This window comes from Montipora capricornis, chromosome 9, assembly GCF_036669925.1.
Source record: "Montipora capricornis isolate CH-2021 chromosome 9, ASM3666992v2, whole genome shotgun sequence".
In the NCBI taxonomy this organism is placed as follows: Eukaryota; Metazoa; Cnidaria; class Anthozoa; order Scleractinia; family Acroporidae; genus Montipora; species Montipora capricornis.
The window spans coordinates 17350845-17363255 of NC_090891.1; the positions used below are offsets into that span (position 1 = coordinate 17350845).

The 12411-nt window shown below is 42.2% G+C and overlaps 1 protein-coding gene across 1 annotated transcript in view; it reads left to right on the forward strand.

Moving 5' to 3' along the window:
- The window catches only part of LOC138017856 (E3 ubiquitin-protein ligase HERC2-like), a 97562-nt gene that overhangs the window by 68329 nt on the left and 16822 nt on the right, over positions 1–12411 (forward strand). Inside the window, exons 34-45 of the mRNA XM_068864840.1 lie at positions 146–257; positions 821–1040; positions 2488–2824; positions 3302–3499; positions 4270–4551; positions 5473–5789; positions 6360–6537; positions 7690–7943; positions 8747–8891; positions 9603–10316; positions 10954–11159; positions 11635–11894. Of these exons, the coding sequence (XP_068720941.1) occupies positions 146–257; positions 821–1040; positions 2488–2824; positions 3302–3499; positions 4270–4551; positions 5473–5789; positions 6360–6537; positions 7690–7943; positions 8747–8891; positions 9603–10316; positions 10954–11159; positions 11635–11894 (3223 nt within the window). The remainder of the gene's footprint in view (positions 1–145; positions 258–820; positions 1041–2487; positions 2825–3301; positions 3500–4269; positions 4552–5472; positions 5790–6359; positions 6538–7689; positions 7944–8746; positions 8892–9602; positions 10317–10953; positions 11160–11634; positions 11895–12411) is intronic.

Genomic DNA, 12411 nt, shown 5'->3' on the forward strand with positions numbered 1-12411 from the left:
TAGTGGGTACAAAAGACAACAGTGTGTTTTGGTGGGGTAATTGTTCTCCTTTACAAGCTGTGTCTCTCGTATTTTACGTTAGTTAGCGTTGCAGCATCCAAAACAGTCCCATCTTTTCACTTTAATGTTTTCAAATTATTTTCAGCTTGACCGTGATGGTCTCCATGATCTGAATGTACAAGGTGACTGGCAAAAGAAAAATGGAACCTACTGGGTTCGCTATGTGCATGTGGAATTGCTCGGACACGACTCTTACGGTAAGAAAGCGTTGAAAACTAAGCGAGGTTTTTGTTTGTTTTTTTTTTGTTTTGTTTTTGTTTTTGTTTTTTTTTGTTTGTTTGTTTGTTTTTGTTTTTTTTTGGGGGGGGGAAGGGTGGAACTACCGGAAGAACTTGGAGCTGCTCCCGTCAAATTGCTTCCTCTAGAATTTCCTCAGATAAGGATCTTCGGCAAATGGTTATTCTTTATTCTCTCAATGACTACGCTTCTTTCTTGCCGTTGAATTGTGTTTTGTTTGTGCTGATCAAAATGAAATATAATACCTTCCTTTTTTTAATAGCCCATGCGATCAAAGATCAGTTTACGATCACTTTCATCTCGGGTTCGAGAATGCCTCCTAAACATTCACTCCTTTTTTTGCGCAATGAGGAACCGGCATTTGCTAAGCTGTTTGGAAAGTGACCAGATGAGACTCAGTTGTTGCCTTTTTCGTGGGTCCTTAAAGCATGTGTGACTTTTTTATTTAAGCTACTTTGCTCCTCTCGCTTCAATGCAATATCCTCTGAGTGTTTTTTTTCCCCCTGGCTGGTTGTTTGTTTAGCGAGGCGTGAATTGATCAAAGTTGGCGACCGAGTGCGTGTCAAGCCCTCTGTGACTACGCCTAAGTACAAGTGGGGATCGGTTAATCATGCCAGTGTGGGTACAGTAGTATCAATCAGCCCAAATGGAAAAGATGTCAAAGTGGACTTCCCGCAGCAAACTAACTGGACTGGGTTAATCTCTGAGATGGAAATTGTACCTGCGACCCATCCGCGTATCAGGTCAGAGCTAAATTAATCGCCGCGTTTTTATCACAGGTTAATAAAATTATGCAGCTTTTAAGGCGAGTCTTAAAGGGAACCTCCACTCTCACTACAGAATAAGTTTAAACCGGAGGAAATTATGTTTTCAAACAAATTTGTTCGAAGCTTGTTTTTAAATCCGTGTTTTTATCAAGAAAAGTGAATTTTAAAATCGCTTATTTTCGCTTTCAAATTTCGCGGGCGCAGCCATCTTGAATAGTTGTGACGTGTTACGGTTGCCCTATTTTTCTAACACAAAGAGCTTTTGTCTAATAACAATAGGGCAACCGTAACACGGCACAATTATAGGTGATTCTTAATCTTATTTATTTCGGTTTCAAACACTTTCTTTGAGAATACTTTAGACTGACGTGACTGTAACGGTTATGTTCTGTGATTTAAAGTTTTTTTTTTGTTTTTTTTTTTTGTTGAAGTGGAGGTTCCCTTTAAAGGCCCATGCTCACCCAAAACACATTGCGTGCGCATTTCTTTTCGGGGAACAAGGGTCTTTTGTCATTTCTATTTTTCTCGTGCAATTTGCTTTTTTTTCAGTAATCCCATAATTCAGTTCATTTAGAGGGGGGGGGGGGGATTTATTTGCATTAACACAATGGATATTCAGTTCACTGAAGCATGATACAGTACCAAGAGTAATTTTCTTGTATTGTTTTCATGTAAAGACCCCCACCCAAAACGTATTGCATTATGGGATGGTGAAAGTAGTCAATAAACCTCTTTAGCTTGTACGGTTTATTTTCTCAAAAATGGAGGTTTTTTGAGGCAATCTTGATTTGGGGAACAGAAACTGCCCGTTTCAGGACATCATCGCGGTTTGCGCGCGTCTCCGTCCGTATGCGCTAGGTCTTGTGGTTGCGAAGCGGCTACGAACAACACACTTCAGTCGTATTGTTAAAGAGCTTTTCAGTTGTATCAAGGCGATGATAGACCAATTACAATGAAATGAAACATAGTTTTCCCAATCTATACGAACAAGACTAGCGTGCACGTAAAGTGTGTAGTATCAGGGACGTCTTTGTCATGGAACAACCCTAGAGAAGTAAGAACTTTATCTGCCTTGGTCGGTTGTCCGATCGTATAGAGTTTTCCCTACACTCTTTTGAGTATCTGTTGACCGATTTTCCGTATTCTTGATCAGTGACTAGAATATCCACTTGCAATCTAGACTTTTTCCGTCAAAAACAGTTTTTAAAAAAAAAAGGGAAAAAAAAGTAAATACACACCACTATATAACAAACCTATCCATTCTTGTGCGATACCCAAATTAAACTTCTTGTCAAATTTAGTATTTTTTTATCGCTAAGACCACAAATATGTTGCAATGAAGAAGGTGGTGCACTTGCGGTTTTTTCATCGCATGAATATCGTTCTTTATGGTTTTTTTTTGTTTGTTTTTTAACTTGTGTAGATGTGATGGCTGTCATATGTCACCCATCGAGGGTTCTCGATACAAGTGTAAAACCTGTCCTGATTTCAACTATTGCGAAACTTGTTTCCGGCTTCGCCGAAACCACCGCCATTCCTTTCATCGCTTTGAGGAACCTAGTAGTATCCCGGTGAATGCTGGGAAGGCAGGAAGGGGCAAGAAGAAGATTGCGCCGGGAGGAATCGGAGGACCGGAGCACATTGTGAAGGAATGGGACCGAGTGGTAAAGAGTCTTATGGTATCCTCCCGGGAGAGTCAAGCGGAAAGGTTGATTGATGGAACGGAATCTTATTGGCAGTCAGCAGGATCGCAAGGAAAGGTGGAACTCTCTCTTATGTTAGTTGTTAATAATGCACCAGGTTAAGGTGAACATCTGGGGGAAATTTTTCATGGAAAGCAACACAATTGAAAAGAATTGTGAGCTAAACGATTAAATCTGTGAAGCGTTTGTTTTCATGATTGAAGGAACTAATGAGCCGTTTACAGTAAGCGTCGGTTTCAAAAACAAAGTATTCGAGTTACAAGAAAAAGAAAACTGCTTTAAGATTATTCATTCTCTTCGTTTTCCTTTGATAAAAAATGTAAGTACGTCTTTTTCTCTTCTTTATTCTTTTTTAACACACTTGCTGTTTTAAGTTAAGGATTGGAAACGAATCCCTTGATACCAAAATTGATTTTTCCTTCTCTGGCCTATCATTGACACTCCAATGTAAACCGCTCGAATTGGCTCCACACTCTTTTGAGCCGTGTTTGTGTTCTTTGGTTTATCTGACTCTGACTTTTTTCCCTTGCACAGCATTGGATTCGCATGGAATTAAACCCCGATCTTTTGATCCAGCGTTTAACCATGACAGTGGACCCATCGGACAGCAGCTACATGCCTTCAGTGGTTGTTTTGTCGGCAGGAGACAATATTCAAGCTTTGAAAGAAATCAAAACCATCCACATCAGTGCAACAGAGTCTGTCGTCACTTTGATAGAAGACGCGCAAGAGGTCAGAAGTCTTAATGTTCGCTTTGGTTTCTTTTCCTTTTTTTAGCCTGCATGGACTAAAAGTTTAATTTGGCCTTGTATGGGATAGTTTCTCTAAATTCTAAACTCATAAAAGGTCAAACGGGCCATTCGTAATTCTAAATTTAGCCCGGTTCTTTTTAAAATTTAATCAAATGCCTTCCTTGTACATAAGGTTACCTTTTTTACTTTCCTTGTAAGTGGAAACTCTATAATTCTCAAGGCTTTACACTGGGCTTCCCTTGGAAAGAGGCTCAAGCGTCAGGTCAAGCTCTTTTGTGACAGTCAAGACAAATTACCGAGAAATGGACTGAGATGAGATGGTCCCCCCCCCCCCCCCCCTCATCTTCCCACCTGTCCACTCAGCTTCCTCCTCTGCGTTCACTCGTTATTCGTCTTATCGTTAGCCCCATTTTACAGAGAGAAATGGCCTCTTCAGTTTGATCAGCCGTAATCACCACTAAAAAGTGATAATTAAATCTGCATAGCACCCATACTCTCTTGTGCCATACCTGAATTAAACCTCTTGTCAAATGTTTGCACTTCTGACAAATAAAAATATAACTTTGATATACAGTTCACCGATTTGCACTTGAAATGCGGTTGAATATAGTAATCGCCTTCGTTCTGGTTCATTATAAAACGAAGTCAGTAAAGTACATGTACTTTTACAGCTGAAAAAGCTTCGCTGAATTGGCCTTCTCTTGTCAATGCTGCAACGATCATTTTTGTGAACGTCTGCTTCAATTTTAGGATTACCGCTTCCTGGAAATTGGCATTCGACAGTGCAAGAGCAGTGGCATCGATTGTAAGATTCACGGGATCAGCTTGACAGCTCGTGCCAAAGGGGACGAAGACGACAAGGCAGCCAGCTTTTCTTTTCTTGCGTTGGATGAGGAGGATGATGCAGCCAGAAAAAGACGTGCTTTGAGAAGGAAATCTTCCTCTTCCCAGACTACCCCCGAAGGACAAGTGAAAGTGTTCGTGTGGGGTTTGAATGACAAAGACCAATTAGGTGGCTTGAAGGGATCCAAGGTAAGATGCTGTCGTACTGGTTTGCTTTTATCGTATTTATTGGCTTGTTTCGTTACTGCGACCGTAGCGTTCATTGCATGTTCCGGTCAAATATTCTATCCCCAAGAAAAGTTAGTACATTTTGTGAAATCCCAACGAAAAGGATAATTTTTTCACTCTGTTTTAGTCAGGAGCTCCTCCACTCTTGAAACGGCAAATAATCGCTTATTAATACTAAAATTAGAGGGCGCTAAATTTCATTGTGAACGTAATGATGTTTGAAATGAAACATATATTGAACTGCGGATATGAAATCAAGTGAACCTATGATCCTCGCAGTTACGAACGCAATTTTAGCAATTGCGTAGAGAAGCCTGAAAAATTCAGGACTTCAACGGGGTTTGAACCCGTGACCTTGCGACGCGTTGCGACGCTGTAACCATCTGAGCTATGAATCCACGGTGAGGTCACGGATTCAAACTCCGTTGAAGTCCCGAATTTTTCCAGATTCTCTCCATGCGAAAATTGCGTTCGTAACTGCGAGGATCATAGCTCACTTAATTTCATATCCGCAGTTCAATATATGAGTCATTTCATACATCATTACGTTCATTGATTCATTCATCACGGGAACAGTGGCTTCATACAGCTGTAGCTCAGTTGGTTAGAGAGTCGCACCGGCATCGCGAGGTCACGGGTTCAAATCCCTTTGAAGTCATGAATTATCTCTTCGATGGAAAGCGGTGTTGTTCCAACGATTTGTTGCACAATTGTCATGACTCATCACATTGTGGTACAGACTTCATTCGTATTTAGGGTGTAATATACTGTGCTCAGTTGCCTAGGTGGTCTGTTTTTAAGTCAGCCCGAAAATCCTTCTCACCCAATTGCTTTGACTTAGTATTTAAAGCATTTCGCATTAAGGCGCAACTTTTTCCTTAGATTAAGATGCCGTTAGCCTCTGATGTGTTATCTGCTCTCAAAGCCCGACAAGTCTGTGGTGGGTCAAAGAGTTTATTTGCCGTTACCATGGAAGGCAAAGTGTTCGCTTGCGGAGAGTCCACCAATGGCCGCCTGGGACTAGGGCCTTTTTCCGGAAACGTGCTTATGCCCCGACAAATTGAGGCCTTGAGTCAGTATGTAGTGAAGAAAGTCGCAGTGCATTCTGGGGGCCGGCATGCTATGGCAATAACCATTGAGGGAAAATTGTTCTCATGGGGAGAAGGAGAAGACGGAAAGCTCGGACACGGAAGTAAAGTGTAAGTTTTAAAGGTATTCTTTTTAGGGACTGTTTTTTGCAAAGGTTTCACCATGTCGAACTAAACATACGCTTTTTTTGCGCCGGGCTGTTTTCCCTTTGTGTCGGAATGAATTATTTATATTTCTAAACAATAGAAAAGAAATTAAGACATGCGGCAAAATTACAAAGTGCAACTTGAAACTGCAAGCTGGGACAATGTTAAACAACTTGGAGAACAATGTAATGGACCATTTCCAGATCTCTTTCAGCCTGTTAAGCGGTGAATTTTAAATGCACTGTCCTTGTCGTCGATGACGACGACTCAAGTTCGCTTGAGCTACCCTACAAGATTTCATTCATCTCACAGGACAGTACCCTGCTAGCACAATTGCCTTTCTTTCACGCTGTTGTATTTTCCCATTAAAAGAACTTTTCTTTGGGCGCAAAAACAGACAACGGGAAAACCAACCCGACAGGAGATGAGACAAAATATACGAGAAATAAGGCCGTAGCCATTATGACGCGATCAACCCGCGTGTTTTGATAAAAACGCTCTTGTTTTTGCTTCATCCTGAATATTTGATTGTAGGAACTACGACCGCCCCCAATTAGTAGAAGCGTTTAAGGGCAAATTTGTGCAAGAGATCTCTTGCGGCAGCTCCCACAGTGCAGCAGTCCTGTCCACGGGAGAGCTTTTCACGTGGGGCCTGGGCGAGTATGGCCGTCTGGGGCATGGAGACAACCAGACACAAGTCAGGCCTAAACAGGCAAGTGACGATAATGGTCATGCTCATAAATTTTGATTGATGCACAGTACATGTATTTGAATCAACTATGTGACGAAATTAAAGTATTTTTTGTTATCTACTCGAGATCGCTCGCGTCTCTAATCACTTACACATTTGTGGTCAAGGGTTAAGTAGCCCTCATGTATACTCTTTGTCAGATGCATCCCGATCGATTGACTTACCCTGAATTACCTCAAATGCAAGTTTTATATTCAATGAGCATATAACAGAGGTTTTTCAAGTACAGGAAGCCTTTGTCAAATCAATCGTGTTAAGTATCTGTTTGATGCCATTGATTGCAGCCGTAATTACTATTAGTGAGCTTTTCTATTCATCAACTGTTTGGGCAAACACTACTAAGAGAAGCATCGCGCGTTTTTAAGCAGTTTCGAATTTTGCAGCCAGCATTGCCACTCTTGGTTACCAATGGCGCATTTATTTGAAATATGGGACATTGTAATTACTTTTAAATGTGTGAAAGGACTTGCTCTGCCCCATCTTTGTAATAGTTTAAAGAAGAGGGGCGCTACGCATCCTCTTAAAACTAGAAACAACAACAAGTTGGACATCCCTTTCTTGAGAGCTGTTGCTAGTCAACGGTCATTTGTATCTTGAGTAGTCCGTCTTAGGAATTCGCTATTTTCGCAAATCCCATAATACAGTTGATTTTGGGAGGTTATTTGCATTAAAAAAATGGATATCCGGTTCACTGAAGCATGATACAGTCCAAAGAGTAAATAACTTGTATTGCTTTTTTTTTTATGTAAAGAGCCCCCCAAAACGTATTGCACTATGGGAATGGGAAAATAGTCTGTGACCTTCCAGAATCTCTAGCTGGATTAGCGAGACTCCCACGTTTTCAGGCTTAAGTGAAGAAGCACTTTTTTAGAGGAGTATTTTATAGCAGCCTAATTGTCCTTGTTATTATCAGTTCACATATGTAAAGTTGGCTGAAAAGCCAGTTTTTGAGTCAACTAATAAATTGTCTAATTCATTCATTCGGACAATTAACACGGCTTACTAAACGCCAGTGGAAGACACCGTATGAAGCATGTCGGATCCTTTTTTTTCCCTGGAATGACTGTTAAATAAAGGAACCCTTATCAGACCTTTGCACTCTGTCTTTTGTAGGTGCGTGTTTTGTCCGGCCACCACGCAATAGACGTTGCTTGTGGGAGCCGTGATGCTCAAACTCTCGCACTCACCAACGACGGCTGTGTTTGGTCGTGGGGTGATGGAGACTTTGGCAAACTGGGCCGAGGCGGAAGTGAGGGTTGCAGTGTGCCGCATGTAGTGGAGAGACTCAAAGGACTGGGTGTGTGTAAGGTGCTATGTGGAGCCCAGTTCTCGCTCGCTCTAACAAAAGTGGGACAAGTATGGACCTGGTAAGAAGTTCAATTTGCTATTTCCACTTTGTCCCTTCCTTCTTTGTTGCGTTCGAAGGAAAACTTTGTCTTAGTTCGCGCACGGTTCGTATTTCTTCGTTTTATCAGCAGCCAGTGATTTGTTCTATAGAAATAGTACGAGTCCTAACAAACGAATTGTGGATTGTCAATGAAATGATGGAGACATCCTCCTACGTAGGTAGGCAATTGTCAGAGAAGCCCGGAAAACCGTACTTCAAAACCATGAGCTTTGTGCAATGGGCTATGAGCCACATCTTTGGGAACTGGTCAGTTTGTCGGGCCTAAGTTTTCTTGTGAAAGGATGCAATGTATTGAGTTGATGGAATGCAAACTGCTGAAAGTTCACATCTACAAGCCAGTTTCCTGTCCATAAGAAAATAAATGTAAAAATAGCACTTCATTTCGAAAAATCTCACTTGTTCTCATTGTGATGGAGTTATGGGAGCGTTGATCGAGCACCAAGAAGTAAGCTATAAGGTGTTTGGCGACAAATTTAAGCGATTACTTTTATGACAGGGGTTCTCTTCTGGGCGCTTGATCAGGTTTGAAGGACTGACTGCATCAATGTTGTCCTTTAACTCTGCTCATTTTTTTTGACCACGGGATCACTTATCTTGTGGGAATCTGTCAAACCGGATTGGGTAAAAATGCCTCTGGGGCGTATTGTGAATAGCACTGTCTATGAATGTGCATTGATACAAGTATGCTAAAATTGTAGGCCTCCGTCGTCAAGGCGGTGGATGGGTCATTTCCAAATCTCAGCAGTGTTGTGTTTCGTTTAGGGGCAAAGGTGACTATTTTCGTCTTGGTCACGGCAGTGACTCTCATGTCCGTAAACCTCAGATTGTCGAAGGACTTAAAGAAGAGAAAGTGGTGGATGTCGCTGTTGGGGCACTTCACTGTCTCGCTGTTACAGATGAGGGAAAGGTAAGGCAATTGCGTGCAGGGACATGAGAAAGCACTGAAAGATGAATATGCCAGGTCTGGGTTGACAAAATAATTGTGGCGGAAAATACCTGGAAAAATGAGCTTTATCAAAATCATATTGCTCATCTCACTTTCCGAGAAAGAAATCCCGCGAGCAGAAAAGGTCTTTTAAATCTTCAAAGATGTTTGGGTCACAGGGACATCATTACTTGTAACAGGGACAACTTAGGCAAAAGTAGCTTTGACACTTTACATTCCAGCTCGTTCCTTGGTTTTACCCATACATTCCCGTTACGCATCTTAGCAGAGCGCGTAGCGTATTCATTCCCATTCTTTTCGCGATTAGATGATTGGCGATTCAGACAGTCTTTCCACGTTTAATGTTAGATACGGGAAGAAAGACAGGGAGGGCCATCCAAATAGAAACGAACCTGGGCAAGGTGTGAAACACTGTTATTTTGACGGCAAGGAAGGCTTCAGTCTAACTTTATTCAAAGTTAGTTTAGAAATGAGAACATAACAAACCTAGCAGCGAAAGAAAGATCATCAATGTTTGTCCTAATACACGACAATTTTTTCAGAATACAGCAACGCAATTTGAAAGAAAGATCATTTCATATCTTAAGGATGGTATCGGGGAAGCCCCGGAGGCTTTGTTTGTTTGAAAATACCCTCTTCTTAATTTTTGTAAATTTTGATTTCCAATGCAAGGTTTATGCTTGGGGTGACAATGACCACGGGCAGCAAGGGAATGGCACTACTACAGTCAATCGCCGGCCACAGATGGTCCTTGGTCTTGAAGAATTCAAAATCACTCGTGTGGCCTGCGGCTCTTCTCACAGCATCGCCTGGGCCGAGTCTGATTTCCCGCCACCAACTACGCATGAGCCAGTCATGTTCCCTGCTTCCAGAGATCCCTTAGGTGCTTCATCTCTCTCTTCAGACTTTCAGGTGCGGAGTATCTCAGCCGAGGCCCAAAGCAACGAGTATGCAGAGCAACGGCACCGTCCTTCCCTGGCAAAGATCGTTCTTTCGCTGAATTCCAATCACGAACGCCAGCAAGCACTGGGCCATATTCTGGGTGCTCTCCAAATAATTTATTCGCGTGATGCGGTCGTGAGAGCTCTAATGGCCCCTCATTCATTTTCCCGCAGTGAATGTACACCGGAAGCCCAAGACGACGAGGTGACATCTCTGGCTTCCGCTTCGTACGTCTCCATAGATGACGTCAAGCTAATGGAAGGTGTTAATAAGTCCCGGAAAACGCCGGTTGGAGGAATTGATGACTTCACGATAAACCTTGCACATGATGACGCACGACTCTTAGTTGAGCTGCTGAAGCTCGCTGTCGCTGATAGAGCTGGTGAAAATGGGAAGGAAGTACTGTCAGAGGTATTGAAAGCTCTAGCACAGACTAAACCAGAGGTGAGTCTAAAGCACTCAGAATGTCAATTTTGGTGTTTCGGTTGGCACACCAGAGCAATTTTAACAATCAGAGTAAACCAAAGGTCAAGTACAAACCATAGCTCAGTTTGATGAGCCTCGCTCTACCGTGCGCGAGGGTGTGGTCATGCTTCAGCTGGACCAATACTCAGTGTCTTTAAATAGCTGTGGAGAAATTGCAAGTCTTTATAACCACATCGTAATACATTTAGACATACTAGCCGTTAAGGGCAAGAAATCTTAGGCCCTGTCTCACGACCTTCCTAGTGAAATAGGCCAGTTTTGTATTCTAACGGTTGCCTTGGATCGAGCATGAAATGGAGGCTACTGTGGGGGAATCCTTTTACATGCAAATTATTTCCCCCGCATTAGCCTCAATTTCATGGTAGATCCAGATTAACCGTGAGAATACGAGACTGGCTTATTCCCTGGTATGCTTTAGAACCCCATTCACAAATCGACTTACCGTTATTGTGGTCCGGCCTTGTATGGTGCACGAAAATTATGGAACTTGCTCGGTTGTGTTGCCTTCACCGTCTGGGTTATACAACGGGAAAAAATAAGCGAAAACAAACAAAAAGATGAGGTCTCACACCACTAATGTAACCTTGAATTTTAGATAGCGTCTATGCTTCTTGAACTGTGCATCACGGAACTAGAAGACGTTGCAGCAGACAACAGCAGTGTTCATAGTAGCTTTCAGCCGGTTGTGCAAGAGAGCAGTCATCCCTACACTGAGGATTCCAACACCACCGGTGTGGTAAAGATACCTGGAGCAGAAGGACTTAGAGTTGAGTTTGATAAACAGAGCTCTACTGAGAGAAGGTAAGGAAGTGACATCATTGTTGTTATTATATATCCGAGCTTATACGATTGCTTTAATTAATTCTAGTTATTTACCTTTGCATCTTATGGTCTGGGGTTTGTTACTAACTTGTTGTTTTTTTTTATGTCCAATGAGGTAACAAGCAAAAAGTTTTTTTTTTTCCATGTCGGTTACCATCTCCAGGAAGGGAAATCAATATGGCGGAACAAGGACTCAGTTTTTTGTGAATTTGAATCTGAACACATGCTAAAAGTCTTGAAATATGTAGTAACAAATTCTAGACCTGCTTGTAACAGTTTTGTTCCGTTAATTCCATGGATCTCCTTCATCTCTTTGATCCCTACAAACCATGCATATACAATCCTATAACTAATACAATAACTACTCGCAGTATTCTGGCATTTACTGCGGTATCGCCTTGTCTCATTTAGACAAACCTTGTTTGTTTGTTTGTTTGTTTGTTTGTTTCTCTAGGCATGACCCGCTGACAATAATGGATAGCTCCGGCCGTGTAGTCGCAATCCGCTCTGGCCGCGAATGGTCTGACTGGTCAAGTGAATTGCGCATGAGCGGAGATGAGCTGCGGTGGAAGTTTGTGAGCGACAGTTCAGTAAACGGATGGGGCTGGCGCTTCACTGTATACCCAATTCCTCCAGCTGCTGCACCCTGTGACGTATTATCTGATAGGGCTTTGCAATCTCGTCCCTCGATTGATTTGGTGCGCTGTCTTTTAGGTAAGTCATCACTTATGTCTAGCTTGCCTAGCATGTGTTTTGGTGAAACTCAACCACCAGCGAGGTTGACTTTCGAATGTAATCTGGAGCGAAGTCAAAAGAGGGGACAAAGAAAAGGATCGAAAAACTGCCTGCAATCAACCCCACGAGATTTTCGAAACTCTCATTTTCAACCATGTGTGACAAGCACGGGTTTGATGTCAACTAGCAACCAATCATAGCGCGCCTTTTGTGAACATTGGCGGGAACACAACTTATATTTCCGCTATGGAAAATTTACAAGATCGAACTAAGATTCAACTTACCATTACCGTTTCTCTGTCCATGTTTCTACTCTGCGCAGTTTGTTGACAATGATAGCCGACAATCTTTTGTGGAAGTTATTAAAATGCCCTTTCAGCAGCTTGAGAAATGCCAGGTCCAACGTATCTTCTACCGATACGAACACTATTGATACATCTTCCAGCTTGGCATCCACCAACGAGATTGCCGTGATCCCTAATCCGTCAGCTTCTTT